The sequence below is a fragment of the Gossypium hirsutum genome, chromosome A06, assembly GCF_007990345.1.
Source record: "Gossypium hirsutum isolate 1008001.06 chromosome A06, Gossypium_hirsutum_v2.1, whole genome shotgun sequence".
Lineage (NCBI taxonomy): Eukaryota > Viridiplantae > Streptophyta > Magnoliopsida > Malvales > Malvaceae > Gossypium > Gossypium hirsutum.
The window spans coordinates 36,583,049-36,598,437 of record NC_053429.1 but is presented as its reverse complement, the minus strand read 5'-3'; the positions used below and the strand labels follow the sequence as shown (position 1 = coordinate 36,598,437).

General features: G+C 33.1%; 1 protein-coding gene and 1 long non-coding RNA gene across 6 annotated transcripts; one reads left to right on the top strand and one right to left on the bottom strand.

Annotated features, from left to right (window-relative positions):
• Positions 1 to 1,956: 1,956 nt before the first annotated feature.
• LOC107961667 (1-acyl-sn-glycerol-3-phosphate acyltransferase LPAT1, chloroplastic) lies at positions 1,957 to 3,756 on the top strand. Of its 2 annotated transcripts, none has more exons than XM_016897744.2 (5): positions 1,957 to 2,199; positions 2,359 to 2,523; positions 2,623 to 3,029; positions 3,105 to 3,206; positions 3,287 to 3,756. In XM_016897744.2, the coding sequence occupies exons 1-5, from the start codon at positions 2,166 to 2,168 to the stop codon at positions 3,545 to 3,547; spliced, it is 969 nt and encodes a 322-aa protein (XP_016753233.1). In that variant the 5' UTR covers positions 1,957 to 2,165; the 3' UTR covers positions 3,548 to 3,756. The 2 variants fall into 2 exon arrangements, with proteins under 2 accessions (XP_016753233.1, XP_016753232.1); XM_016897743.2 differs by having other exon boundaries at positions 1,972 to 2,265.
• Positions 3,757 to 4,682: 926 nt separating this feature from the next.
• LOC107961666 (uncharacterized) lies at positions 4,683 to 9,563 on the bottom strand. 4 transcript variants are annotated; one of them, XR_005928622.1, is made up of 7 exons: positions 9,334 to 9,563; positions 8,913 to 8,991; positions 8,648 to 8,817; positions 8,482 to 8,536; positions 6,329 to 8,374; positions 4,960 to 5,649; positions 4,683 to 4,887 (listed from the first exon to the last, which is right to left on the bottom strand). It is a non-coding gene; the product is annotated as an uncharacterized lncRNA (long non-coding RNA). The 4 variants fall into 4 exon arrangements; XR_001701345.2 differs by having other exon boundaries at positions 4,683 to 5,649; XR_005928621.1 differs by having other exon boundaries at positions 4,683 to 5,009; positions 8,308 to 8,374; positions 9,334 to 9,552.
• Between the last annotated feature and the right edge of the window lie 5,826 nt (positions 9,564 to 15,389).

Genomic DNA, 15,389 nt, shown 5'->3' with positions numbered 1-15,389 from the left:
AAGACGAATCCACATTAAACAAGCGAACACGTGGTTTTGTTTGCCACGGAGCCTCAGGAACAGTATGCTAGGATCTATCAACATTTATATAGTTAGTAGAGGGCCTAGGCAAAATTTGATCATCATTTGGCCGAGATTGGACTGACCCACTAGGCCCACGTGGTCTGGAAGCCAGCCCACCATACTGGTGGCCCAAAAAATCACCACCAAGTTGTAGACCAAAAGTACGTCGCCCAACACCAAAATCATGCCCATAAGGTCCAAAATTTAAATTTGGGCCATCAATATTATTCTGCCCATTACCATATTAGACAAACGGATGGAAACCATTATTTCCATAGCTTACATGTGGCCCACGTGGAACAACATTATCCAATCCACCATTCGGCTGAAATTGAAACTTCCAATTTTGACCAAGAGACCTCCAATTTTGACCATACTAAGGAGGTTTGTTCTTACGCTCTAACTCTCCCCTAACCACACCAAACGCAGATCCGCCATGTCGCACCACCGGTGCTTCCAACTGCGACTGCCCATCACGATCATATCTGTAGTAACACCGCTGCATGAGATGACCAAACCTATTGTAGATCTGACATTGGATTCGTGGACGAAAGCTTCGACCACGGCCATGAACAGATGAGCGACCACCACGAAAATCCCCGTCCGTCAGCTGCAACTGAGTCCCCTCCACAATATTCGCAGCAACCAAAACATCATGAACGGACTGAATTTGTCGAGCTTCATATTCAAGTAGAGCATTGACAAGTCATTGAAAAGGTAACGAGACCGGGGAGAGCGAAGCAGAAGAGACGATGGCCTCGAACTGAAAGGAGATTCCGGCAAGGAGAACCGCCGTCTGTGCAGCCTCTGAGATCGGAGATCCAGACGCTGCAAGGAGAGCGCACAAGTTTTTGATCTTGTCAACATACAACCGAAGAGAGATTACTTTTCCGGAGAGAATGAAGCTCATGGCGCAACTGCAACTGCTTCGCACTAGTATTGGCCGCGAACAAGCTATTTGCCATGATCCTGACATCACCGGCAGTCCAAACGTTCGTGAAGGAAGACAAAAAAGAGGAGCTTATCGTGGACAACAGCCACGAGGTAAGTAGATTATCTTGTTGATCAAAAATTGATGCAGACGGATTGGCGACAAGAGTACCATCGGAGGACTAGACAAACCTCGGCAGAGCCGTCAACGTACCATCAAGAAAATCGAGCAATTCGTAACCACGAAGAATGAGACGGATCTGCTGCTGCCACTGAATGAACGAATCAGCATCAAGTTTCACAACCTCATGTCGAGGAAACGACGTGACCACACGATCACCAAGAAATACCGAGCCATTAGGCTCAACGAAATCAGATTCGGCCAAATGCGTGGTAGCCATGCCCGAGAATCACCGTGCGATTGATACCGTGATAGAAACCTAGTAAGCTAATAAACTCTTGAAGAAAAGTTACAGAGAATAGAAAAAGATTTATTCAAAGAATGTTATTCAACTTTGCTTCCATTGAATTGTGCCCATATACACGTTTATATACACTTGAGAAATCCTTCACTGCTGTTAACAATTTACCAGCCTGTTAACTGCCTAACCAGCTAACTAATCACACATTAATCACATGTGTAATCTCATACTATAACAATTTACATTGTGAGTATGATAAATTATGATATTATAAAAATAAATATTTCAAGTATCATTATTTTTATATGTGAAATATTTTAAATAATTATATAAAATACAAGAGGAAAGTATTTAACTAACCGACCAAGCTAAATTGTCAAAAAGAAATCACGTTTGGCATAAATTCTTTTCTGGCAAAAAAAATCACTAACTTCGGCTATAAAAACTTTTAAAACTTTTTTCTTTATAATTTGATAAAAATAAATAAAAAGGACAAGCAAGATTAAAGTCCGGCGCAAAAAAGCATAAATGCAAATGAACAAAATACAAGAACTTAGGAGTAGGCTGGCACAGTCCCTTCAAATTGAAATAGGCAAACTCTAAAACGCCATGCCCCAAAAGCTTCTCCTTTTCACCTTGCCGAATGCATGAAAGGCCAAAATCTAAAACAAATCCAACAACACACACTTAAACTACCGATTTGGGATCTGTAAAGACACCCACAATCGGGGGCATCACAACGCATTCGCTATGCAACTCTCTACACTTTCTCTTTTCCCTTTCTGTAACTTCCTCACTCTCTCTATACACTTTCCCATCTACCTAATCCTATCTTCTTCTTTATGCAAAAGTGATTATTTTCTTCATTTATTATACTTTTTAGAATGTTTAAAAATGGTTACTTGAGGGCTTACATATTAGCTTGTCTCCTTTGTTCTGGCAGCTGTTCCCAAATTTCTGCATATTAAGGCGAGCCGTGAGCGTGAATCTCGGTGTTATTTTACTCTAAATCAGGGATTCAATAGATCAAACAAATTGTCCAGATACATAGTTACAAGATCTCAACTTGGTGGGACTGGGATCCTTGATGCTACCAATTCTTTATCAGGTTTTCATTGAAGAGCTATTTTATTTAGTCACTGACCCTTTTTCTTTAAGCTCTTGCTGCTTCCCCATTTTATTAATTTTCCCAACTTTTAACGTGCAGAAATTAAGCCGAGTCCGAAATTTAGAGGAGTATGCTTCTATGGTATGACAGTTATGGCAGGCGTTTTACCGTTTGGGATACTGATAGTGGCTCATCCCTTGGCGCTCATCTTTGATCCCTACAAGACAAAATTTTACAATCTTATTCCAAAACTATGGGCAACCGCAAGTATTGCTCCCTTCTTCGATATCGAGTTGGAAGGATTGGAGAATCTGCCCCCGCAGAATGCTCCTGCGGTGTATGTTTCGAACCACCAGAGTATCATAGACTTCTATCCGCTGTTAACTCTGGGAAGAAGCTTCAAGTTCATCGGCAAGAATACGGTATTTCTTTATCCTGGAATCGGGTGGGCCATGTATATTCTGGGTATGATTCCGGTAAAGCGCATGGACATCAGAAGCCATTTGGTATATTAATTTACCTTGTTTTCTCTATTATTGTATTGTTGTTGTATATGGATTTGAAATGGTATGGGCATGTAGGAGGCTGTTAGGAGATGTATGGATCTGGTAAGGAATGGTGCCTCCGTGTTTTTCTTTCCAGAAGGCACCCGGAGTAAGGACGGCAAGTTAGGTGATTTTAAGGTACATAAACTTAATACTCTATGCATGTAGGTCCATTTGTTTGGATCATCATCATCATCATGCTTTATCATGTTGCGCAGAAAGGTGCATTCACTGTTGCAGCAAAAACCGGAGTGCCTGTAATACCTATGACCTTAATCGGCACCGGCGAAATCATGCCTGCAGGAATGGAGCATATCGTCAACTCAGGCTCCGTTAAACTCATCATTCATAAACCCATCAAAGGAAACGATCCCGAAATTTTACGCCTACTAGCTAGAAACACCATTTTAGATACCTTAAGCATCGAGGCTCAGAAAAAAAAAACGGCTCTCATAAGCTCAAAACCATCTATCATTTAAATAACTATCCATCATCTGTTATTTGGACTAAAACAATTCCCTTTTTCTATTAAATCAAGCTGGCGAGGATGGAGATGAGAAGTTGATAAATTTGAAACTTAATAGTGTCAATTAGAGGATGAATAATGAGAAGAGATTGTACGAAACTATGATTCCATATTTTTATTCATTTCTAATAGGAAAATGGGAAATCAACTTTTTCCTCTTTATTTTTAGCATTTTTAGCTAGATTTGAATTTTTTCTAGAGGAAAACATTGAAAATCAAGAAAAAAAATTTTAATTTGTCATTCTCCTATTGAAAATAAATAAAGATGACATGAAATCATAGTTTCGTATAATCCTTTCTCATAAATAATATTTTAGTTGGTAGCGAATCATAAAATAGTTTCACATATGCTTTCATGTTATCAAAAATGTGTGTTCATCATATATGCCTAACATTCTTGTAAGATTGTGGAAGGATCGTATGGAGGATTTTGACGTCACAAATTATCAAGTTGGCCTTTGGTTTCAAACATCTCATTGAAAAATTAAATATTCAGAACATAGGTTTTATAAATTTGAAAACTAAAGGACTGTCCAACAACTTAAGCAAAACAAGTTATCATTTGTTACCAATTGTCATGTAAGGCTCAAGGCTAAGTTTATTAACAAAGTCCAATCTTCATTATTTCACTAGGAAAACAGATTTTTAGCGACGTTTTTTTTTGCCTTTAAGCGCCGCTAAAACTATTTGCGGCGTTTTTATAAGCGCCGCAAAAAACGCCACTATAATTAATGCCGCTAAAGGTCATAAAATTTAAAAATATATATATTATAAAATATTATAAAGGTCATGAAAAATTAAAATTTATTATCAAAATATTGAGAAGAATAATATTCATGATATAGATATAAAAATTTTCTATTAAAATTCTATTAAAATTCATTATCAAATTAAATTTTCTATGAAAAATTTAACTTTAAAACTAAATATAAAAATTGATAAATTCAAATTTAGAATTTAAAATAATAAATTAATAACACAATTAAAATCCAAAAGTTAGAACTCAAGTTAGTAAATATTAAAATAAAAATAAAAATATAGAATCAAAACTAAAATAAATAATAAAAATTAGATTAAATATAAAGATATAAATAAAATATAGCAAGTCTTTTACTAACAACAAGTTCAAATACATCATCTTGTTTGCGAACCTAAACAACACTGAAAATGCAAAGGTCTTTTATAAAAGACAAATTGCTAAGTTTTCAACTAGGAATTCTAATACCTCGGAGGACAATGCAAAGGTTAAAGCTTCATAAACTACACTCTCATCAAGACAAGATGCCAATGAACCTACAAACAGAGGGAAAAAAATATTATAGATTTGAATAGTCTGAAAGTGTCTAAAGGATTTTTGTACACTACTCCAGTCTGTTAATACAGAAGTCGTTGAAAAGGCTGTGCATAATATGTACCTACAACATACAAAATAATGTAACGTGAAACCTAAATCCGTTAACTACAAAATTGCAGGAAAAGAGATCTCTTTTCCAGCAACTAAACACTTCAATTTGCAGCGATAAAACATCTCAATTTCCAACAACTAAACACTTCAATTTGCAGTACTTAAAACACTTTAATTTGCAACATTTAAGCACTTCAATTTACAGCGTTTAAACACTTCAATTTGCAGCACTTTAACATCTCAATTAACAACATTTATATAACTCAATTACAGCGATAAATCATCTCAATTTCCAGACACCAATTTACAACATTTAAACACTTCAATTTACAGCATTTAAACACTTCAATTTGCAGCATTTAAACAACAGCAGCCATCAATTAAATAAGAGGAATTTTAAACATTTAATAGTCATTTCCATCATAATCGACAGCAAATTATCCACCATTTAATTAGCTTAGTTTCAGCATTAATTCGGTAATGAGCAACAATATACAGCAGCATTCAATCCACTATACAAAGATATTTCAAACATCAATTTACTCAATTCTGGACCTCATTAACAGCAGCAATTTAACTGATTTCTTTCATACAGTTCTTCCAACCCGAAACAGCAAGATTAAACCACCAAGGATTGATCTTACCTAAACCTGATAAACCATGTTATTAGGATGTTGAAATTTGAAAACCAAGATCATTGCTAGTGCTAATTAATAAAAACAACAAAACATCTAAACGTTGCAAGACAATAAGTCAGGGAAAATAGCGCATGCTTTCAATACTTAAAGGCTAGCTCAAAATGTTCCTAAGTTGCCAAAAGGACTACTAGAGCACTGAAATTTAGTAGGGACTTGAGACAGCTAGAGTTCCTTTCTTTCTACCTTTTTCATTTCATTTTGTCCTCTATATAAATTAATTAGAGCTATAATTTCTCTTGCAAAATTAAAAAAAAAAATACTAGCTGCTATCATGAACATTTAAATACTTGTGCACATAACGAGATGAATTATTTCAAGGAACAATTATTTAAAAAATTAAAGAGTTGTTTCAAGGAACAAAATAATAAATACAGAGCATGTTCTGGGTAAAAAATTAACTTTGGAATAAATTATAACACAAAACTAGCAACAGTTTTAAGCTCAAACTTATACATTTATTCAATTATATAATTAAAACAACAATCTTATATAAAAATAATAATATAATATTTAATAAATATTCATAAAAAATGAATAAAATATGTAATTACATATTAAATTAAATGAAATAAGCCGACACTTGGAAGTGTAGAACATAGAGATATAAATATAAATCTCAAGGATTTCAAACCTCAAAAACAGGCTCTAATTGGTTCCTTAAAGTTCTTTTAACAAGCGATATTAGTATACCCATATGCTTTCAAGTAGAAAATTTTATTCAAGGGGGTTACTGTTTATGAATGAAATGCTTGTGATATGCGCCTTGGTGTAGGATCTAGTCACAGGTCTAGATGGGAAAGAATTCTTACTTCGACCTATGGTTACTCAAAAGGCAAATTCGTTCTTGACTGAACCCCCTCTCAAAATAACGTTTCTTTTGATAGAATAATTGCTTACCTCTTTATTTCATATTGACAGCCTTTTATAGACCGTTAATGACAAAGGAAAGAGTCCTAATTGACATAAAATAGAATTCCTAACTTAGAGTTTATGAAGGAAATAAAAACCTAATGTAATAGATAAAATAAGTAAAACTAAAACTCTTAGTAAAACCTGATATATAATAAATAAATAAAACTAAAGACTCCTACTGCAATTAAAGTGTCCATATCATTACTCCCCTTCTCGGAATTCAGCTTGTCCTCAAGCTCAAATTTAGAATAAACTTCAGAACTTATCCAAAATCATCTATCTCATCATCATCTTGCTTGCCTTCAACATCTGATACTTCCATCCAAAATAACCTTTTACATTTGTGTCCCATGGAATAAGACTCGTCACAATTATAACACAACCTTTTAGCCCTTCTTTCTGCCATTTCTATCCGTGTCAATCTTTTAATAAATGGTGCAGAAAAACCTATTTTGCCGTTGTTCCCTGTTGGTTCTATTGTTTGTCCCCCTCCCTTTGTAATGTTCTGAGTTGTTGGAATGATTAAATTGCTATAAGTGTTTTGGGAAGTTGACCAGTTTAGATTGGTTTGAGATAACATCTTGAAAGAGACTTTTTGTTTACGTTCCAAAGCTCGAGCCATATTCATTGCAACTCCAAGCTTTCCCGGTTGTTGTATCTCAATATCAATTCTAAGTTCCTCTACCAATCCAGCAGTAAAAAGGTTTACTTGTTGTCGAGGTTTAAGATCAGTAGTCCTAGCGAGTAGTGATTGAAATTGGCATTGATATTCTTCTACCGTCCCAGTTTGTCTCAAGTTTGCAAGTTCCCCCAAGGGGTTATTACTCATAGGTGGCCCAAACCTGATATGACAACACTCTCTGAAGCGTTCCCAATCCAGATTTGCCTCCTCTTCTTCGATTTGATCAAACCATAATTGTGCCTCTCCTAAAAGATGGAATGAAGCTAGGCCGACTTTGTCTTCTTCGTTGGTCCGTTGATTGCCAAAAAAATTTTCGTATCTTTTTAACCAGCCTAAAGGATCTCCAACCCCATTATAAGTAGGAAATTCCATCTTAGAGTATCGTGGCACCATGCCCCCACCGTGTTGCCAATCTGAATTTCTTTTCTTGCCTCCACTACTGCCTTGTTCTTCATTATTTTTTTTCTGAATCTCCTTTCGTTGTCTTTTGGACTGAAAGAGATAACATCGCCACCTGCTCCTCTAACGCTTGTTGCCTTGTAGCCATTTGTTCCATGAATGCCTCCAACTTGGCTATCAAAGTTTTTTCGTCACCCATGACAGCTGGCTCCGATACCAAGTTGATATGCGCCTTGGCGTAGGATCTAGTCACAGGTCTAGATAGGAAAGAATTCTTGCTTTGACCTATGGTTACTCAAAAGGCAAATTCGTCCTTGACTGAACCCCCTCTCAAAATAACGTTTCTTTTAATAGAATAATTGCTTACCTCTTTATTTCATATTGACAGCCTTTTATAGACTGTTAATGACAAAGGAAAGAGTCCTAATTGACATAAAATAGAATTCCTAACTTAGAGTTTATGAAGGAAATAAAAACCTAATATAATAGATAAAATAAGTAAAACTAAAACTCTTAGTAAAACCTGATATATAATAAATAAATAAAACTAAAGACTCCTACTACAATTAAAGTGTCCATATCAGCTTGTTAAGTGCCATCTATTAAAGACTACTTACAGTTTTCTCAAGTCCTTTGCGAACTAGTGGATCACATTCAATAACACCATATCTTCTACTGCCTTTGCTGGTAAAGGATAAACACAAAAAAATAAGAATTCTATTGTGAGTTATAAGTTATGAGGTAAGGCACAAATAATGAAATATAAGCATTATTTAAAGAATAAATCATACCAAGTATGGTAGCAGATATTTCCAAAGATTTCAGGTAAATTTCATTACTGGGATCCTACAAATACAAAGCTACCAAGTTAAAAAAAGAGCATTCAAGCATTGAATCTATAGATCCATCCATAAATGCAGTAATTGATACTTTAGCCAAACAAAACTACAGAAAAACCTCATCAACTGCTTGTTGGAAATATTGAGCTGCCTTTTAGAAGTAAGGCCTGGCCTCATCTTCCTTGTTAGTCAAAAATGCAAAAGAAGTCTGAGCATTTCCCAAACACCATAAAGCATCATGCTTCTTAGGGTTAATCTACAAAGCCTCCTCTAGCTTCGAAATAGCATCTATTCACAATTAATTTTTAGTAACCAAGAAAATTAATATTTGAATTACTAATGAATGAAATTAAATTTATTATGTGCATATATATTATGAGAACCTTGAATCATTTTTTGTGAATCTGGAATGCTTTGAAACTGAGACAACTCAAGTAAAGCTCCAGCCCATCTTGTTAAGTTCTGTAAACAATAAATATAAATTAGCTAAAAATCAATTTTAATTGAAAAAAAAGATGAAGAAGAAGAAGAGAAAAACGGATCAACAGAAGGAGGAAGCCAGCGTCGGCATCGAGAGGATTGGAAGCATAAGTAGCTTCGGAAATTTTACGAGCTTGCTCGAAAAAGTGCAGCCTATCGAGCTCACTCGACGATTCCATGACTGCTCGTTCTAACTTCTTTTTCTTCTTCTTTTATCAGGTTCGATATTTCTTATATAAATAGCTTGAAGATAAAAAATAAAAATAAAAAGATAAAATAAAACGAGAGAGAGTCCGGTGAAGGAAGTAAAAAAGCAGCAAATACCTAAGAACGAGCAACAAAGATAATCACACTCTCCATTTGCTTTACTTCTAGCTTTATTGTTCAATTCAAGAGTTACTGCTGTTGATGAGGGTGGTTGAGAAGAAGAAGAGCTTAAAGTAGCAAAAGCGGCAGAGAGAAAGGGTGCTTTGAAGATTCCGATTTTAGGGGAAAAATTAGGAGTTTCAGGGGGGAATTTGGGGATAAAAAGGCGCCATTTTTTTTTAAGTAAAATGATTTTTGCGGCGTTTTTTATAGCTTATCTTTTGCGGCATTTTTTATAAAAACGTCATTAATCTCCATTTTATATCTTAATTTTTTTGTTATCAATGTTTTTATTTATTTATCAATTTTTTTTAGGTCTAATATTTAAATACATCAAATGGTTTAGATTAAATATTTTTGAAAATAAAAGTATTAATTAGTTGTATAAAATTTCATCATTTAACAAATCTCAAGTAAACCTTAAATCCTAAACCATTTAATATATATAAAGTTTATCTATTATCTCTTAAATAATTTAAACTATAATCATAATTTTAAGATATTAAAATTTATATTTCTCTTTTATAATTATATAAGAAATTATTTAATATATAAATTAAAAAATACTATTTAATTTAAACCTTAAACCCTTAATCTCTAATCCTTAAACCCTAAAATCCTAAAATATAAACCATTAACCTTAAACCTCTAACCTCTAAAGCTTAAATCCCAACCCGTAAACCATAATTTATAAACCTTAAAATAGTAACTCATAAACCTTAAACCCTTAACCATACACCTTAACCCGTAAACCCTAAACTATAATAATAATTAATTCAATATTTTAAAATTAATATTATCTTTTTTACAATTATATAAGAAAATATTTATCATATAAATTAATAAACACTAATTAATCTAAACCCTAAACTTCTAATCCCTAATTCTTAAACCCTAAATCCTAAAACATAAACACTTAACCCTAGACCCCTAACCCCTAGCCCCTAAACCTTAATCCCCAACCCTTAAACTATAATCCCTAAACCCATAATCCATAAACCTTAAAATAGTAACTCAAACCTTAAACCCTTAACCATATGCCCTAAACCGTAAACCCTAAACTATAATGATAATTAATTCAATATTTTAAAATTAATACTATCTCTTTTACAAATATTTTAAAATTAATACTATCTCTTTTACAATTATATAAGAAAATATTTAACATATAAATTAAAAAACAATCAGCTATATACTAAAAATCTTTAAAATTATTTTAAATAATAGTATATTAATTTTTTTCATTTTTAACAAATATTTTTCTATGTTTTTACTTTCAAATTTTTTCTACATGTCATTATTTTTTCTGAAGAATTTAAATATTCAATTAAAAATAAATTATATTTTAATACAAATAATGTAACGCCCCGTACCCGAGACCGTCGCCGGAGTCGAACACGAGGTGTTAACAGACTTAATTCATTACTTAAACAGCTCATACAATTCATTTCAAAATTTCCAGACAAGCTGGCTAACTGCATCACAGTCGCTTTAAAAATCATATCTCGAGTTCCGAAACTCGAAATCCAATTCCGTAAATTTTTCCTGAAACTAGACTCATATATCTATCTACTAATTTTTTTCTAGAATTTTTGGTCAGGCCAATTAGTACAGTTTATTAGTTAAAGTCTCCCCTGTTTCAGGGTTCGACTACTCTGACCTCTGTGTATTACGAATCAGATATCTCCCTGTACAGAGCTTCAATGACTATGCCGTTTGTCTCTAATAAAACTAGACTCAATAAGGAATCTTTACATATAAAGCATGACTTCTAATTATCTTTGTAAAATTTATGGTGAATTTCCAAAGTCAGAACAGGGGATCCAGAAATCGCTCTGTTCCTGTTTCACAAAAATTTAAACATCTCATAAAATATAGCTCATATACCTGTCTCGCTTCTTCCATATGAAAATAGACTCATCAAGCTTCAATTACATAACTTATTCATTATTTAATTCCATTTCTACTATTTTTAGTGATTTTTCAAATTCACATCACTACTGCTGTCTGAATCTATTTTATGGTAAATTTTACCTATTTCATGGTTTCCATGGATTAGCTAGCAATTTGACATACATAACACCAAATATGATCATGATTAGCCATTCCAATGGCTAATCATTACCAAGCATTTCCATACCACTCAATAACCATATCATAAGACCATATATACAAAATGATTATAATGCTATACATGCCATACTCAAAATATACAAGTCATTATGCCAAGATGGTATACGGATAGTGTGAGCGAGCCTCCGACCGTTCCCGATTTCCGAGCTGGCTTGTCAAAACTACAAGGAATGAAAAGGAGGGAGTAAGCATAAATGCTTAATAAGTTCACATGCAAATAGCAAGTAACATAACCATATAAGCAAACATAAAACATCATTTGCATAATCATCACCAAGACATTCATATCACATTTTCATTTATCATCTTACCATATTGTTGTTATATCGATTTTTCAACCCGAGGGTTAAGTACATACCTGTTCAAAGTACCCATTTCACAACACTTACCAATACGTCCCTTTCATCTTGAGTATTCCTCCATTTCAGTAGAACTTTACCCATTGAACACATCGGAATATAATTCGGATACATGGAAAGTTTGCACATAAGTGCCACATATGTAGCCAAGCTACCATGTAACCCGCCCATAAGCGAACTCGGACTCAACTCAACGAGCTCGGGCGTTCGCATCCATAAGTGAACTCGGACTCAACTCAACGAGCTCGGATGCCTAGTTACATCTCACGAACTCGAACTCAACTCAACGAGTTCGGACGCTCGCATCCATAAGTGAACTCGGACTCAACTCAACGAGTTCGGATGCCCAAATATCCCAGTGACATGTCACTTGTATCCTAATCCATTCCTAAGGTTCAACGGGACATTTTTCCGAATCATATGTCTCAACCATCTTTTATGGAATGTCGATACCGATAGTCAGTAGTATTTCATATTTTCCAAGTATATCACATAATTTGACATATTATCAAACAATTGTCACGAGTATGATGTTTCATAATAATTATCATATCATTTAAATAACATTAAAACATTTAAAACAATAACTATGTTACCAACATTTACATATGAACTTACCTCGTATGCGAAAATGGCTACTTTTACCATTTCATTTCGTCCACAACTTGGTATTTTCCCTATTTTAGCCCGAATTTCAGTTTTCCTTATCTATCATTTAAAATATAGTCTAATTAGGACTCACATTATTCAAATTGACCCAAAATCATATTTTGGAAAAATTACAATTTTGCCCCTAAACTTTTGCATATTTACACTTTTGCCCCAAAGCTTGTAAATTAAACTTCAGCCTATTTTCTTATGTTTTATGACATGCTGATCATTTTTTCCTTCTATGGCAACATCAAATTCTCACTCTAACATGTACTTATGACTATTAGGTATTTTTACCAATTAAGCCATTTTGCTCGTTTTCACTTAAAACCGAGTAGCACAAGTTGTCTAACATAATTTAAAACCTCATATTCTATCATAAAACACCAAAATACACAAATTTCACCTATGGTTATTTTTCCAAATATAAACCCTAGGTTAAATTATTACTAGCATAAGCTAAATCGACCTACCGGGACTCCAAAAACGTAAAAATCATTAAAAACGAGGCTAGAACGGACTTACAATCGAGCTTGGAAGCTTGAAAAACCATAGCCATGGTTTCTCCTTGCTATATTCGGCCATGGGGTTGAAGATGAGCAAAATTGGCTTTTAATTTTGTATTTTAATTCATTTTACCCCTAAATGACCAAAATGCCCTTACTACTAAACTTTCCAAAAATTCCATCCATGTCCAATTTTTGTCCATAGACTTAGAAATTGGTAAAATTGCTATTTAAGACCTCCTAATTAATATTTCAAAACAATTTCATACTAGAAACTTCTAGAATGCAAGTTTTGCAAATTATTCGATTTAGTCCCTAATTTCAATTTAAGCACTTTATGCATAAAATTTCTTCACGAAATTTTCACACAATCATGCAATCATATCAGAGACCTTAAAATAATCATAAAATAATTATTTCTATCTCGAATTATGTGGTCACGAAACCACTATTCCGACTAGGCCCAAAATCAGGATATTACAAATAAACCAGTTAAATTATAAATAGACAGATGAAACGTTTTTAAAAAAAAAGCGCTGCTAAAGCCACTAAAAGCTCAATATAAAACGAAAAACTTTTTGTGGCGTTTTTAAAGATCAAGTATTAGCAGCGTTTTTTAAAAAGCGCCGCTAAAGGTCTACCTATAGTGGCGTTTTTCTAAAAAGCGCCGCTAATACTTGATCTTTAGCGGCGTTTTTTCTCAATATAAAACGACGACATTGTGCAAAATTTTTAGTTGCGTTTTTTCAAAGCGCCGCTAAAGATCGAGCATTAGCGGCGTTTTTTAAAAAGCGCCGTTAATGCCACTGAAGCTTAGTTAAAACGACGGCATTGACCATAAGTTTTGCGGCGCTTTTTGAAAAAGCGCTGCTAAAGGTGAACCTATAGTAGCGTTTTTAGGAAGCGCCGCTAATGCTCGATCTATAGTGGCGTTTTTAGTTCAAACGCCGTTAAAAACGCCGCTAAAAGTCAGTTTTGCTATAGAATTTATATGTTAATGTTTAAATGAAATATAATTTTTTAAGAAAATAATGTAAAATTTGGTATTAACTATTTATCTATAGTTCAACCCTAACAAGTTAGTAAATATTCTAATTAAATATTGAGTTTTACAAGTTTTATAATCGAATTTTTAATGTGTAAACTACACCGATAGTCATCCAACTATTAGTGAATTTCTTTTTTGGTCACTTAACTATGAAATGTTACAAAATGGTCACCCAAGTATTTGACATTTTTCTTTTTTGATCATCCAACTATTTGAATTTTTCTTTATTTTATCTCTTGTTGTTAACTTACTAATGGAAAGATAACTTGGCAACTTTTAAAATTGACATAATAACAACTTTAACCCTTAATATTTACACATTATATATATATATTGCAGTTTTACTTTTATTTGTGACATAGAGGGTTAATTTTAAAAGAATGAGAAAAAAATGAAAATTATTATCTTAGATTTTAGGTGTTCCTATTTTGGGGATATTTACGGTCAAATTTAGTTGATAGATTTGTTTTTCTTTTTAGCTTTTTTGATGAAATTGTCACAAAGAAAAGCAAAATTAAAATAAAAAATAAAAAACAAATTACACAATGTGTAAACATTGAGGGTTAAATATTTTAGAATCAAGACTAAATTGACACGGTATATAAATACTGAGGGTTGAAGTTGCTATTATGTAAATTTTAAAAGTTGTCACATCATCTTTTCATCCGTCATTAAACGATTGTTGATTAAAAAAGAAAAAATCGAATAGCTGGATGACCTAAAAGAAACTTACCAATAGTTAAATGACTAAGAGTGTAATTTATCATTTTTAAGTAAATGAAGAAATAGAGATTTAATAAATTTTTAAGTATTATAAAATTCTACTAAAAAAACATTTTCAAAACCTTCAACTCAAAAAATATCGGAATTGAACTTATCTAGAAATTTGTACTTATGTTGTCCAAACTTAAACTCTTAAAATTAGATTGATTCGTTTCAAATTGAATCATAAAACTAAAAATGAGAAAATTGTTGGATGAAGTACAAAAATTATCACAAATTGGGTGATGTTACAAACTCTCCTAGGTTGGTTTTAGTTGGTGATAATACAAAAGCCTCCTGAGCTTAGTTCACTGCTGTAGATGCAGATATGGATATGAAGGAAATGAAGTATACTCATATCCATTCATAAAAAATCTGAATTGGACAAATTTTATATATATGTAGTGAGATACACTTCACGTTGTAAGATACATGGTATAATAAAAACTCAGATCTCCCCAGAAACTACGAAATCAAATCAAACCTCGTTCAATGACCTTTTTTCTTTTACAATTACATTAATAAGAAAAGACATTTGTGGATTACTAATACAAG